The sequence below is a fragment of the Oncorhynchus kisutch genome, unplaced genomic scaffold (genome assembly GCF_002021735.2).
Source record: "Oncorhynchus kisutch isolate 150728-3 unplaced genomic scaffold, Okis_V2 Okis03b-Okis08b_hom, whole genome shotgun sequence".
Taxonomy (NCBI): Eukaryota; Metazoa; Chordata; class Actinopteri; order Salmoniformes; family Salmonidae; genus Oncorhynchus; species Oncorhynchus kisutch.
Window position 1 is genome coordinate 4,205,833 of NW_022261980.1, and position 15,811 is coordinate 4,221,643.

Below are 15,811 nucleotides of genomic sequence, written 5' to 3' on the forward strand. Positions count from 1 at the left end.
AAGGCCAGACAGAAGAAAACATAGTTAGTTTAGTTACACTAGGTTTCACAATGAGCCAAGGCTCTAATGCTCTGACTGACTTCAAAGGGCACGTGTGTGTATCAAAGTGTGAGTCTCTAAGCGTGTGCGTCCTCGATGTTCTCCAGAGGGAGAGAAGAGTGTGTGATGGTTTTGTGTTGTGGACTGTTAGATTCAGAAGAGGGGCTGTAGAGTCTATGTGAGGACGAGTTGATGGTGGTATTCACATGGCTACAGTGCCCTCTAGTGGACAGTATATCCCTCCTAGTCAGATACAATACAGTGTCCTATGGACGCACGCACACCTTTCTTCCAGGCAGGGAAACAGTCATTCTTGTTAGTCATTCTAACCAGAGAGGTCTTAACTATCTTAACTATTGATGAAACAGTTTAGAGTAGAATTCCATAGCTAAAGTACGGCTTACTGAGCTATATTCAGAGGGGTTGGGTTTAATGCGGAAGACATATTTCAGTTGAATGCATTCAGTTGTGGAACTTACTAGGTATCGCCCTTTCCCTTTATAGGATGCAAAATAATAAGAATAAGAGTGAGGACCATGGGAGCCGTCAAGAGAGTTGGGAATAGAGCAGGATGGGACTGTCACTATCTGTCAGAGAGTTGGTATAGAACAGGATGGGACTGTCACTATCTGTCAGAGAGTTGGTATAAAACAGGATGGGACTGTCACTATCTGTCAGAGAGTTGGGTATAGAACAGGATGGGACTGCCACTATCTGTCAGAGTTGGGTATAGAACAGGATGGGACTGCCACTATCTGTCAGAGAGTTGGGTACAGAACAGGATGGGACTGTCACTATCTGTCAGAGAGTTGGTATAGAACAGGATGGGACTGTCACTATCTGTCAGAGAGTTGGTATAGAACAGGATGGGACTGTCACTATCTGTCAGAGAGTTGGGTATAGAACAGGATGGGACTGTCACTATCTGTCAGAGAGTTGGGTATAGAACAGGATGGGACTGTCACTATCTGTCAGAGAGTTGGTATAAAACAGGATGGGACTGTCACTATCTGTCAGAGAGTTGGGTATAGAACAGGATGGGACTGTCACTATCTGTCAGAGAGTTGGGTATAGAACAGGATGGGACTGTCACTATCTGTCAGAGAGTTGGGTATAGAACAGGATGGGACTGTCACTATCTGTCAGAGAGTTGGTATAAAACAGGATGAGACTGTCACTATCTGTCAGAGAGTTGGTATAGAACAGGATGGGACTGTCACTATCTGTCAGAGAGTTGGTATATAACAGGATGGGACTGTCACTATCTGTCAGAGTTGGTATAAACAGGATGGGACTGTCACTATCTGTCAGAGAGTTGGTATATAACAGGATGGGACTGTCACTATCTGTCAGAGTTGGTATATAACAGGATGGGACTGTCACTATCTGTCAGAGAGTTGGGTATAGAACAGGATGGGACTGTCACTATCTGTCAGAGAGTTGGGTATAGAACAGGATGGGACTGCCACTATCTGTCAGAGAGTTGGGTACAGAACAGGATGGGACTGTCACTATCTGTCAGAGAGTTGGTATAAAACAGGATGAGACTGTCACTATCTGTCAGAGAGTTGGTATAGAACAGGATGGGACTGTCACTATCTGTCAGAGAGTTGGTATATAACAGGATGGGACTGTCACTATCTGTCAGAGTTGGTATAAACAGGATGGGACTGTCACTATCTGTCAGAGAGTTGGTATATAACAGGATGGGACTGTCACTATCTGTCAGAGTTGGTATATAACAGGATGGGACTGTCACTATCTGTCAGAGAGTTGGTATATAACAGGATGGGACTGTCACTATCTGTCAGAGTTGGTATAAACAGGATGGGACTGTCACTATCTGTCAGAGAGTTGGTATAGAACAGGATGGGACTGTCACTATCTGTCAGAGAGTTGGTATAGAACAGGATGGGACTGTCACTATCTGTCAGAGAGTTGGTATAAAACAGGATGAGACTGTCACTATCTGTCAGAGAGTTGGTATAGAACAGGATGGGACTGTCACTATCTGTCAGAGAGTTGGTATAAAACAGGATGGGACTGTCACTATCTGTCAGAGAGTTGGTATAGAACAGGATGGGACTGTCACTATCTGTCAGAGAGTTGGTATAGAACAGGATGGGACTGTCACTATCTGTCAGAGAGTTGGTATAGAACAGGATGGGACTGTCACTATCTGTCAGAGAGTTGGTATAGAACAGGATGGGACTGTCACTATGTCAGAGTTGGTATAGAACAGGATGGGACTGTCACTATCTGTCAGAGAGTTGGTATATAACAGGATGGGACTGTCACTATGGCAGAGAGTTGGTATAGAACAGGATGGGACCATCACTATCTAAATGTTTTTCTCTCCAGTCATGTCTGTTTAGGATGGTTTCCTCCCAGTTGTGTCTGTTTAGGATGGTTTCCTCCCAGTCGTGTCTGTTTAGCATGGCTTCCTCCCGAAGGTGATGTGGAATTTCTTAAGGTTTGTTTTTATGTTGTATTTGTAGCATTTATTTTGCCCGCCAGGGGCTCACTAACCTTCCTTCAACTGGGAGTGCATCGGCGTGAGTTGGTGCTGTATTATACACTGAGCGTACAAAACATTAGGAACACCTGCTCTTTCCATGACATACACTAACTAGGCGAAACCAGGTGAAAGCTATGATCCCACTTGTTAAATTCACTTCAAATCAGTGTAGATGGAGGGGAGGAGACAGTTTAAAGAAGGATTTTTAAGCCTTGTAACAATTGAGATGGATTGTGTTTGTGTGCCATTCAGAGGGTGAATGGGCCAGACAAAACATTTAAGACAAAACATTTGCTTTTGAATGGGGTATGGTAGTAGGTGCCAGGCACACTGCTTTGAGTGTGTTAAGAACTGCAATGCTGCCGGGTTTTTCACATTCAACAGTTTCCCGTGTATCAAGAATTATCCACCACGCTGAGGACATCCAGCCAACTTGACACAACTGCGGGAAGCATTCAACATGGGCCAGCTTCCCCGTGTAACGCTTTCAACACATTGTAGAGTCCATGCCCCGACAAATAGAGGCTATTCGGAGGGCAAAAGGGGGTGCAACTCAATATTAGGAAGGTGTTCCTAATGTTTTTAAAATAAGTGTTCATTCAGTATTGTTGTAATTGTCATTATTATATATTTTAAAAATCGTCCGATTAATCGGTATCTGCTTTTTTGGGTCACTCAATAATCTGTATCGGCATTGAAAAATCATAAATCGGTCAACCTCTAATTCCTACCTATCGTGGAGTTCTAGCCTGGGAAACTGCAGCATTCCCAGCCAACATTCCTACCTCTGACATGGAGTTGTAGTTAACGGAATAGCAGGATTCCTGAACAGTATTGCGAACCAACATAGCTTTCACTAGGGAATATCAATGTATATAGCAGTATTCCTGAACTGTACTGCGAACCAACATAGCTTTCACTAGGGAATATCAATGTATATAGCAGTATTCCTGAACAGTACTGCGAACCAACATAGCTTTCACTAGGGAATATCAATGTATATAGCAGTATTCCTACCTGTCATGGAATTCTCTGAGGTGCTGAGCTGTTCCCGCAGCTTGTCCACATCGTCAGGATGCACCTGTTCATACAGCGTGCTGCCAAACCACTCCGACTGCGGGTGGTTGAGCACCGGTGTCACCGAGTCAGACACGTAGATCACGCGGCCCGTCTCCGCGGCGACCACAAACAGGAAGCCGTCGGCCGCCTCCAGGATGAGGTGCTTCAACTCCTATTAGACGAGAGGAGAAAAGAGAAACAGAACACACACACGTGTGTGACGGCAGAGCAGAAACACACGTCACAGTAAAGATGAGGGATATGCAGTATTGATTGACATACCATTGGTGAAAATCCGGGACAAACAGACACACACACCAAGGGCAGAGGCAGGGGACATGACAGACAGCCTGCAAAAGCTTTATTTATTTCAAATTGATAAGATCAATATGCTGACAGGAAATTGTGTCAGCGGATATCATTTGTAGAGCTGCACAGATGTGCAGACCCAACGTACAGAACCCAAATGCAGAGTCAAAGAGAATAGAACAAAACCAGTTCATAGACTCACCTTTTCAGTTTGGCTTTGTACTAGTTTATTTATGTACTTTTTTTCCATCTCTAATTCCTATGTGTTTGTATTCATTTTGATCATATTATGCTGCTTTTATTGCCTTTTATGTTACTTTGTCTTTTTATTGTTTACTTTTTAATGACTATTATTACTATTTTATTATGTACAGCACCTTGAGTTGCGGTCTCTGTATGAAATGTGCTATACAAATAAAGTTGTTTTATTATTACCTGTTTGCTGAGGAGGAGGGTTTGTAGACCCTGCTAAATTACTCACACAGACACACACACACACGCAAAACGCACACACACACAGATACGCGCACATCAGCCCCCATGACCAACCCACCCACAAAACACACACACATTGGTCGTGTTCCAGGCCGACTACATTGCAGTCATTGCATGGCATCAACCAACAGTCGTGTGCCATTTCATCGACAGCGCAGTTGGGTTATCAGATTGCGATATCATACGATGCAGTTAGCTGGTAGTTGTCTGCAATGTAGTCAGCCTGGAACGCGGCCATCGTCACCCCCACCTATAATACCTGTTCGGTCAGGAAGGAGGGCTTGTACGCCCCGTCAGTGGACGTGTTCCCGGTCCCTCTCATGGACTTCATGTGGGACACGGCCATGCGGAGGATAGTCAGTTTGTCTGGCTTGCGGGCCAGAGCGCTGCAGGTGGGCACCATGTCCGACAGCTCCGTGATGTACTGGGTCATCTTGTTACGGCGACGCCGCTCTATCTCGCTGTGGTTCTCTCTGGAACAGAGAGGAGGATTTAGACACATAGGGGGAGGCGTCGCTGGTGGTCAGGAGGGTGGGGTGGTCGTCACTGGTTGGCCACTGTCACGTTCTGACCATCGTTCGTATGTGTTTTCCTTGTTTTAGTGTTGGTCAGGACGTGAGCTGGGTGGGCATTCTATGTTGTGTGTCTGGTTTGTCTATTTCTATGTTTGGCCTGATATGGTTCTCAATCAGAGGCAGGTGTTAGTCATTGTCTCTGATTGGGAACCATATTTAGGTAGCCTGTTTTGTGTTGGGTTCTGTGGGTGATTGTTCCTGTCTTTGCGTTTGTTGTCACCAGATAGGCTGTTTAGGTTTTCGCACGTTTATTGTTTTGTTAGTTTATTCATGTATAGTTTTCTTCATTAAAAAACATGAATAACCACCACGCTGCATTTTGGTCCGCCTCTCTTTCACCAGAAGAAAACCGTTACAGCCACGGTGGACAGGATATAAATGTAAACATCATTTCTTATCTTAAAATTCACAAATCAGTGAAAAGTATGGAACAGACAGAAGGGGTCTTTGAGGCTGTACTGTGGGCTGATTTGGTGTGTGTTTGTGCATTTGTTTTAGCATTGATGTGTATGCACCATAACCCTAAACCCAATTCTGATTTCATGATAATGCAGTTTTTTTTCTAACATGAGCATCCAGTGACAACCATCTGCATATACCAGTGTTTCCCCTAGCGGTGTTTAGGCAGGACGGGCTGCCTACAAAATCATTCGCCTCCATTGGTTTGAATTGGAACATTCGGTGTTAAAAGCTTAGTATGTTAGTTTTGATACAGTAAGGTAAACTCTAGTGAACCGACTTCAAACTTGGTTGTTCAACACCTACCTATGGCTGGATACACACTTTTACATAAACTGAATTCATTGCCAGCCATTCTTGGAGATAGGAGTACGTGCTCGTAAGTCTAAGAACCATAATACTCTGTACTAGAGAAGACTAAAGGGAAGTTAGGAGAAGAGAAGTTATTCAGTTGCTTTTCAGCGTTTGAGTTTGTCTTCTGAGGACATAAAGAACATACAGGGATTAAAGAACACAGCAGAGCAGAACACAATCTCTGAGCTACGGATAGACAGGTCCTCAATTTCTATGTTCATTTATTTGATCATGAACGTCATGTGTGAATAACATACATTGCCTTCAGAAAGTATTCACACCCCTTGACTTTTACAACATTTTGTTGTTACAAAGTGGGATTAAAATGAATTTAATTGTAATGTTTTTCAAAGATCTAGACAAAATACTTGGTAAGGTCAAAAATGTGTAAAATAAAACACTAATATATCTTACTTAGATAAGTATTCAACCCAAATGAGTCAATACATGTTACAATCACCTTTGGCAGCGATTACAGCTGTGAGTCTTTCTGGGTAAACCTCTCAGTGTTCTACACCTGGATTGTGAAACATTTGCCCAAGTTCTTCAAGTTCTGTCAAATTGGTTGTTGATCATTGCTAGACAACCATTTTGAGGTCTTGCCAAAGTGAAAACTAACTCAGCCACTCAGGAACATTCACTGTCTTCTTGGTAAGCAACTCCATTGTAAATGTGGCCTTGTGTTTTAGGTTATTGTCCTTCTGAAAGTTGAATTCCTCTCCCAGTGTCTGTTGGAAAGGAGACTTAACTAGGTTTTCCTCTAGGATTTTGGCTGTGCTTAGCTCCATTCAATACTTTTTTATCCTGAAATATTCCATAGTCCTTAACAATTACAAGTACACCCATAACATGATGCAGCCACCACTATGCTTGAAAATATGGAGTGGTACTCAGTAATGTGTTGTATTGGATTTGCCCCAAACGTGACACTTTGATTGCAGGACACAAAGTGAATTGCTTTGCTGAAAACAGGATGCATGTTTTTGAATATTTGCATTCTGTACAGGCTTCCTTCTTTTCACTCTGTCAATTAGGTTAGTATTGTGGAGTAACTGCAATGTTGTTGATCCATCCTCAGTTTTAAACTAACTGTTTTAAAAAGTCACCATTGGCCTCATGGTGAAATCCCTGAGCGGTTTCCTTCCTCTCTGGCAACTGAGTTAGGAAGGACGCCTGTGTCTTTGTAGTGACTGGGTGTATTGATATACCATCTAAAGTATAATGAATAACTCCACCACGCCCAAGGAATTTTCAATATCTACTTAATTGTTTTACCCATATACCAATAGATACCCTTCTTTGCTAGGCATTGGAAAACCTGTGGTCTTGTGGTTGAATCTGTGTTTGAAATTCATGTCTCGACTGAGGGACCTTACAGAAAATTGTATGTGTGGGGTATAGAGGTAGTCATTCCAAAATCATGTTAACCTCACTAGGGTAGGAGGCACTATTTTCACCTCCGGATGAAAAGTGTGCCCAAAGTAAACTGCCTGCTACTCAGGCCCAGAAGCCAGGGTATGCATATAATTAGTAGATTTGGATAGGAAACACTCCAAAGTTTCTAGAACTGTTAAAATAATGTATGTGAGTATAACAGAACTGAAATGGCAGGCGGAAACCTGAGGAAAACCTACCCAAGAAGTGCCATTATTTAGAAATGGCTGTTTTTCCAATGAAAGCCTATCCACCTTTTAAAGGGATAGGACCCAGATTCCGTTCTCTATGGCTTCCACTTGTTGTGAATAGTCTTTAGACATTGTTTCAGGCTTTTATTCTGAAAAATGAGAGAATGACACCTATAATACCTGTTCGGTCAGGAAGGAGGGCTTGTACGCCCCGTCAGTAGACTATTGTGAATAGTCTTTAGACATTGTTTCAGGCTTTTATTCTGAAAAATGAGAGAATGACAACTTTGAGTCCGTAGATAGTGGGATGTCCCCAGAGCTGTTTCCTGCGCTTGACCAAGAGCGCACCTTTCTTGTTCTTCTTTTATATTGACGACGCTATTGTCCGGTTGAAATATGATCAATTATTTAGGCTAAAAACAACCTGAGGATTGATTATAAACATCGTTTGACATGTTTCTACGAACTTTACAGATACTAGTTGGAATTTTCGTCTGCCTCTTGTGACCGCATTTGAGCTATTAGATTACTGAACAAAACGCGCCAACAAAATTGAGGATTTTGGATATAAAGAGGGACTTTATCGAACAAAACAAACATTTATTGTGTAACTGGGCGTCTTGTGAGTGCAACCATACAAAGATCATCAAAGGTAAGTGATTCATTTTATTTCTATTTCTGACTTTTGTGACTAATCTACTTGGCTGGTTACTGTATGTAATGTTTTGTGTGCTGAGTGCTGTCCTCAGATAATCGCATGGTTTGCTTTCGCCATAAAGCCTTTTTGAAATATGACACGGCGGCTGGATTAACAACAAGTTAAGCTTTATTTTGATGTATTTAAATTGTGATTTCATGAAAGTTAAATATATAGTAATTATAGTCATTTAAATTTGGCACTCTGCAATTTCACTGAATGTTGGCCAGGTGGGACGCTACTGTCCCACACCCCCTAGAGAAGTTAAACACTATTATTGCAGACAGAGTGAGTCCATACAACTTGTGAAAAATGTTTCCTCCTGAACTTATTTAGGCTTGCATAACAACGGGCTTGAATACTTATTGACTCAAGACATTTCAGATTTTCATTTGTAAACACTTCGACATTATGAGGTATTGTGTGTAGGACAGTGACAAAAACATCTAAATTGAATCAATTTAAATTCAGGCTGTAACACAAAATATGGAAAAAGTCCAGGGGTGTGAATACTTTCTGAAGGCACTGTATTTCTAATGTCCCAAATAGGTGAGGTTTCCATACAAGCCCTTTTTGAGTCAGTACTACCTGAATAGGGTGAGGTTTCCATACAAGCCCTTTTGGGTCAGTACTACCTGAATAGGGTGAGGTTTCCATACAAGCCCTTTTGGGTCAGTACTACCTGAATAGGGTGAGGTTTCCATACAAGCCCTTTTTGAGTCAGTACTACCTGAATAGGGAGCCATTTGGGACACAACCTTAATTTCCATAGCAGGTCTGGTGGCATAAATACATTATGAAGATGAATGATGAATAAAACATCAGATTAATAAATTGACCATTTTGAAAAGTAGGTTTGTATTCAGAGTTACTAATATAAACTAGGGGAGCTTTGATTCATTTTTGATTTGGTATGATTTACTTGAAGTCCCTGGGCATTTAGGCTTTCCATCTTAAATCCCTGGGCATTTAGGCTGTCCATCTTAAATCCCTGGGCATTTAGGCTTTCCATCTGAAATCCCTGGGAATTTAGGCTTTCCATCTGAAATCCCTGGGAATTTAGGCTTTCCATCTGAAATCCCTGGGCATTTAGGCTTTCCATCTGAAATCCCTGGGCATTTAGGCTTTCCATCTGAAATCCCTGGGAATTTAGGCTTTCCATCTGAAATCCCTGGGAATTTAGGCTTTCCTTTTGACTGTATTCTATCCAAGTCTCCACATCTCTGTGGGTCAAATTCACTCAGCGCTTGGCTGCACTGTTTGAAATTAAGTTTACACCTGATATTTCCATTAAGGAATGAAAGACAACTGTAAAAACATCCCTTTTATCCATGATTAACAGTTAGTGTTTAAAACAAATGCATGTAGTGTTTTATTCACTGGTGAAAAGAGCAGGTGTAACCTGACACCGCTGTAAACGTTAGGTAAGTGTTTTAGTCAAGCCCTGGGAGGTGGGGCGAGTCAGTGAAATCCTATGGAGCTCTAGCAGGCCAGGCCTACCTGGCATACCTCTCCTTATCATCACCAGGTATCTGATCATCATCATCATACCTAGAGAGAGGAGCAGAGAAGAAACACAGAATGTAACACCTTGGACACCACTCACTGAGACGCAAACACCTGAACACAGTAGCATGACCACGGTAGCCTGAGAACAGTAGACTGAGAACAGTAGTCTAAACACGGTAGCCTGAACACAGTAGCCTGAGAACAGTAGAATGATAACCATAGTCTAAACACGGTAGCCTGAACACAGTAGCCTAACACAGTAGAATGATAACCATAGTCTAAACACGGTAGCCTGAACACAGTATCCTGAGAACAGTAGCCTAACACAGTAGACTGATAACCATTGTCTAAACACGGTAGCCTGACCACACTAACACAGTAGCCTGAACACAATATCCTGAGAACAGTAGCCTGACACAGTAGACTGATAACCGTAACCTGACCACACCCTAACACAGTAGCTTTAGCACAGTAGCCTGATAACCGTAGTCTAAACACGGTAGCCTGACCACACTCTAACATGGTAGCCTGAACACGGTAGCCTGACACACCATAACAGAGTAGTAGCCTGATAACAATAGCCTGAACACAGTAGCCTGAACACACCCTAACACAGTAACCTGAACACGGTAGCCTGAATATGGGATAACACATGTACAATTAGAATGATACACATGCTATTTATGGGATTTTAAAAGTTTTAGATATTTTGATGAGAGCAACATCACAGGACAGGTAATGGGTGTAACAGCAGAAAATGGGCATGCGTTGTATTAAGTGGCTGTAAAAGTGCTAACTATTCCCTATGTAGTGCACAACTTTTGACCAGAGCCCTATGGGATCGGTACTCTCTGGCCTCTAAGAAGGCCTCACTAGAGTGGACAGGGGAGAGAACCTGAAAAATAGGACTTCCCGTGGCCTGGTGAGGTGTGGAGTAACAAGAGACTTTCAGAAGGTGTGTGAGAACACTTTGTATAATAAACTGTGGCATGCTGGATGTCTGCAACAAAGCCCACTATTTACCAGTGGTATTTTTGGTCAAAGGGCTCTGGTTGTTTGGTAGGCTCTTCTCATCAATTTTAAAATGAGAGAGTTAGTAATGTGGTAGAGGTAGTAGTGTGTTTCTCAGTATATACAACATGCTGTTGTAGTTTATCTTCTCCCCAGCAGAGGGCATTGTCTCCACTCCACTAACAGAGACCACTGCTGCCAGAGAACTCTGGATAAATCTGAGAGAACATAGAATAGAGAGGAAAAACCACACGTTGGAGAAAAACAACACGTGAGAGAATGCCTGTGGGTGGAACGACAGCTGAAGCTGCTTTTGAGGAACAAAAAAACGTTTAACAGATCAAAAATGTTAAAACGCTTGAAAATATGAAACAATGGGTTTGGTAAATGTGATTGAATGTCCACAGCAATAAGATGACAACAAGGAATGATTGTACAAAATATGGAATTCTGTATAATAAACACTCATAGCAACAACTTCAAGTCTAGAACTTGACTGCTTCTCATAGAAAGAGTCATTTGTTATAACAATGAGTGATACTTATTACATGGAAATATCAGTGGGCCATCGTTCACTGTTCTCACCTTGAAAATTTACTTGGTCCTTCCCCATCCTCGTCATCAAAGTCCATCCTGCAATCAAAGACCAAAACAGTTAGTCATCTAGTCTAGGGTGTGTGTGTGTGTGTGTGTGTGTGTGTGTGTGTGCAAACTGTCCATATGTGTGTATTGCCATTGTTTTATGGCTGTATGCTTATATTTTCCTGCAGAGGGAAATTAGCTTGACAGCCAAATCTTTCTAGCTTTCTAATCCAGTGGACACAAAATATAAAAAATATCAAACAGAGGAGCTACCACAATGAGAATGCTCATTTCCTCCCTGTTCCTCCTGAACAATGAGAGTGCTCATTTCCTCCCTGTTCCTCCTGAACAATGAGAATGCTCATTTCCTCCCTGTTCCTCCTGAACAATGAGTGCTCATTTCCTCCCTGTTCCTCCTGAACAATGAGAGTGCTCATTTCCTCCCTGTTCCTCCTGAACAATGAGAGTGCTCATTTCCTCCTCAGTTCCTCCTGAACAATGAGAATGCTCATTTCCTCCTCAGTTCCTCCTGAACCTTGAGAATGCGTATTTCCTCCTCAGTTCCTCCTGAACAATGAGAATGCTCATTTCCTCCTCTGTTCCTCCTGAACAATGAGAGTGCTCATTTCCTCCTCAGTTCCTCCTGAACAATGAGAATGCTTATTTCCTCCTCAGTTCCTCCTGAACCTTGAGAATGCGTATTTCCTCCTCAGTTCCTCCTGAACAATGAGAAGGCTTATTTCCTCCTCAGTTCCTCCTGAACAATGAGAATGCTCATTTCCTCCTCAGTTCCTCCTGAACAATGAGAATGCTCATTTCCTCCTCAGTTCCTCCTGAACAATGAGAATGCTCATTTCCTCCTCAGTTCCTCCTGAACAATTAGAATGCTCATTTCCTCCCCAGTTCCTCCTGAACAATGAGAATGCTTATTTCCTCCTCAGGTCCCCCTGAACAATGAGAATGCTCATTTCCTCCTCAGTTCCTCCTGAACAATTAGAATGCTCATTTCCTCCCCAGTTCCTCCTAATTCCTCCTGAACAATGAGAATGCTCATTTCCTCCTCAGTTCCTCCTGAACAATTAGAATGCTTATCTCCTCCCTGTTCCTCCTGAACAATGAGAATGCCCATTTCCTCCTCAGTTCCTCCTGAACAATTAGAATGCTTATCTCCTCCCTGTTCCTCCTGAACAATGAGAATGCCCATTTCCTCCTCAGTTCCTCCTGAACAATGAGAATGCTAATTTCCTCCTCAGTTCCTCTTGAACAATGAGAATGCTAATTTCCTCCTCAGTTCCTCCTGAACAATTAGAATGCTCATTTCCTCCTCAGTTCCTCTTGAACAAGGAGAATGCTCATTTCCTCCTCAGTTCCTCTTGAACAATGAGAATGCTCATTTCCTCCTCAGTTCCTCTTGAACAATGAGAATGCTCATTTCCTCCTCAGTTCCTCTTGAACAATGAGAATGCTCATTTCCTCCTCAGTTCCTCTTGAACAATGAGAATGCTCATTTCCTCCTCAGTTCCTCTTGAACAATGAGAATGCTCATTTCCTCCTCAGTTCCTCTTGAACAATGAGAATGCTCATTTCCTCCTCAGTTCCTCTTGAACAATGAGAATGCTCATTTCCTCCCTGTTCCTCCTGAACAATGAGAATGCTCATTTCCTCCCTGTTCCTCCTGAACAATGAGAATGCTTATTTCCTCCCTGTTCCTCCTGAACAATGAGAATGCTTATTTCTTCCCTGTTCCTCCTGAACAATGAGAATGCTCATTTCCTCCCTGTTCCTCCTGAACAATGAGAATGCTTATTTCCTCCCTGTTCCTCTTGAACAATGAGAATGCTTATTTCCTCCCTGTTCCTCCTGAACAATGAGAATGCTTATTTCCTCCCTGTTCCTCCTGAACAATGAGAATGCTTATTTCCCCCCTGTTCCTCCTGAACAATGAGAATGCTTATTTCCTCCCTGTTCCTCTTGAACAATGAGAATGCTTATTTCCTCCCTGTTCCTCTTGAACAATGAGAATGCTTATTTCCTCCCCTGTTCAAGGACCTGGTGCAACAACAACAGAAATTGTGAAATGCATAGTCACTGCCAAACAGATAAATGAATCAATTTCCTCTGCGTCCCTCGACACTAAGACTGAGTCTCAAATGGCACACTTTGCCCCTATAGTGCACCACTTTTGGACTAGGGCCCATGGGCCCTGCAGTCGACATGTTATGGTGAAAACACTGCAACTCAACTTCACTGAGACATTTGATTAAAGAGTATCAGAAAGAGCATTAAAAACCTTACGTTACGCCCACATTTCTGAGGAGTCTTTTCTTATGCAGCATTTGAGTACATTTCAAGGTTGCTTTTCACACAACATGTGTGTCAAGAAACAACGGATCATGAGAAGAAATCATACCTTTAAAGCCTTACTGTTTTAGTGAAGTGAGTCAACACACTGAACGGACAAACACCTCAGAATCACAAACGGTTCCAGAGGTGTGACGTCTATTTTTGCACGTTGCCTTTGTAATGTAAAGCAATGTGCGGTGTTTGCCTTTCACATGATCAGCACTATAGAAATAAAACGTATCGTTATTGTTCAAAAAGTACCATCAAGTAGGTATTGCTCAGTGCAAACTGCTGATCCCGCCTCTGTAGTTGAAAGGTTGCTATACCACTAGTGATGACTCGTCCAGAGTGGCGTTTGTCAAACTCATCTCACACCGGTGTGTCTAACAGACTACTGAATTGACCTGTGATGTCTTGATTAGAGGTCGACCGATTAATCAGAATGGCCGATTAATAAGGGACGATTTCAAGTTTTCATAACAATCGGAAATCAGCATTTTTGGGCGACGATTTTTTTACATTTTATTTGTATTTTTATACCTTTATTTAACTAGGCAAGTCAGAACGACAGATTTTCACCTTGTCAGCTCGGGGGAACCAATCTTGCAACCTTACAGTTAACTAGTCCAACGCACTAACCACCTGCCTCTCATTGCACTCCACGAGGAGCCTGCCTGTTACGCGAATGCAGTAGAAGCCAAGGTAAGTTGCTAGCTAGCATTCAACTTATCTTATAAAAACAATCAATCAATCATAATCACTAGTTAACTACACATGGTTGATGATGTTACTAGTTATCTAGCGTGTCCTGCGTTGCATATAATCGATGCAACGCTGGGGGATTATTTAACAAAAGCGCATTTGCGAAAAAAGCACAATCGTTGGACGACTGAACCTAACCATAAACACCAATGCCTTTCTTAAAATCAATACACAGAAGTATATATTTTAAAACCTGCATATTTAGCTAAAATAAATCCAGGTTAGCAGGCAATATTAACCAGGTGAAATGGTGTCATTTCTCTTGCGTTCATTGCACGCATAGCCAGGGTATACCTGCCAGAGGCAGCCTGGCTCATTGCGAACTAATTTGCCATAATTATGACAACATTGAAGGTTGTGCAATGTAACAAGAATATTTAGACTTAGGGATGCCAAATGTTAGATAAAATACTGAACGGTTCCATATTTCACTGAAAGAATAAACCTTTTGTTTTCGAAATGATAGTTTCCGGATTCGACCAGATTAATGACCAAAGGCTTGTATTTCTGTGTGTTATTATGTTATAATTAAGTCTATGATTTGATAGAGCAGTCTGACTGAGCGATGGTAGGCAGCAGCAGGCTCGTAAGCATTAATTCAAACAGCACTTTCGTGCATTTTGCCAGCAGCTCTTCACAAGCACAGTGCTGTTTATGACTTCAAGCCTATCAGCCTAATGGCTGGTGTAACCGATGTGAAATGGCTAGCTAGTTAGCTGGGTGTGCGCTAATACTGTTTCAAACGTCACTCGCTCTGAGACTTGGAGTAGCTATTCCTTTCGCTCTGCAAGGGCTGCGGCTTTTGCGGAGCGATGGGTAACGCTGCTTTGAGTGTGGCTGTTGTCGATGTGTTCCTGGTTCCAGCCCAGGTAGGGGCGAGGAGAGGAAGGAACTCAAACGTTAGCTTTTTTACATGGCACATATTGCACTTGAACTTCTCCAACACTTTGTTTTTGCATTATTTAAACCAAATTGAACATGTTTCATTATTTATTTGAGGCTAAATGGATTTTTATTTATGTATTATATTAAGTTAAAATAAGTTCATTCAGTATTGTTGTAATTGTCATTATTACAAAAATGTGGTCGATTAATCGGTATCGGCTTTTTTTGGTCTTGATACAGCGACCTGTTGATAACAGATAAGCTTTGTTGTGTGTGTGTGTGTCAAAGCAATGTACACCAGTATATTTCACTTAATCTGATGACTGATTAGCTAGAGCATATATGACTGAGATTGTGAATGATTCTTAGGCTTGACTGAATTCAGCCTCCGGTCGAGTTCGCACCTGATGACGGACCAAGATAGAGTTAAACAGAGGGCCAGTTACTGTTATAACTGAGGTATAAAGGAACACAGTCACTGAGTAGTGTCATGAGTTGAGTGCTGAGTAACTACAGCCTTCACCTTAATGCTATAGTCTGTGATAATAATCTTCTCTGCCACTCATTCTTCTGATAATAGTAGAAGTGA

General features: G+C 42.1%; 1 protein-coding gene across 12 annotated transcripts in view; it reads right to left on the minus strand.

Annotated features, from left to right (window-relative positions):
• The window catches only part of arnt2 (aryl-hydrocarbon receptor nuclear translocator 2), a 104,148-nt gene that overhangs the window by 82,034 nt on the left and 6,303 nt on the right, over positions 1-15,811 (minus strand). For 2 of the 12 annotated variants that reach the window (XM_031812370.1, XM_031812375.1), the window contains 5 exons: positions 11,236-11,283; positions 9,631-9,681; positions 4,680-4,881; positions 4,361-4,393; positions 3,575-3,788 (listed from right to left, as the gene is read on the minus strand). In XM_031812370.1, the coding sequence (XP_031668230.1) occupies positions 3,575-3,788; positions 4,361-4,393; positions 4,680-4,881; positions 9,631-9,681; positions 11,236-11,283 (548 nt within the window). Of the gene's footprint in view, positions 1-3,574; positions 3,789-4,360; positions 4,394-4,679; positions 4,894-9,630; positions 9,682-11,235; positions 11,284-15,811 lie in introns of all 12 variants that reach the window. The other 10 variants (XM_031812369.1, XM_031812373.1, XM_031812378.1 and 7 more) reach the window with 6 other exon arrangements.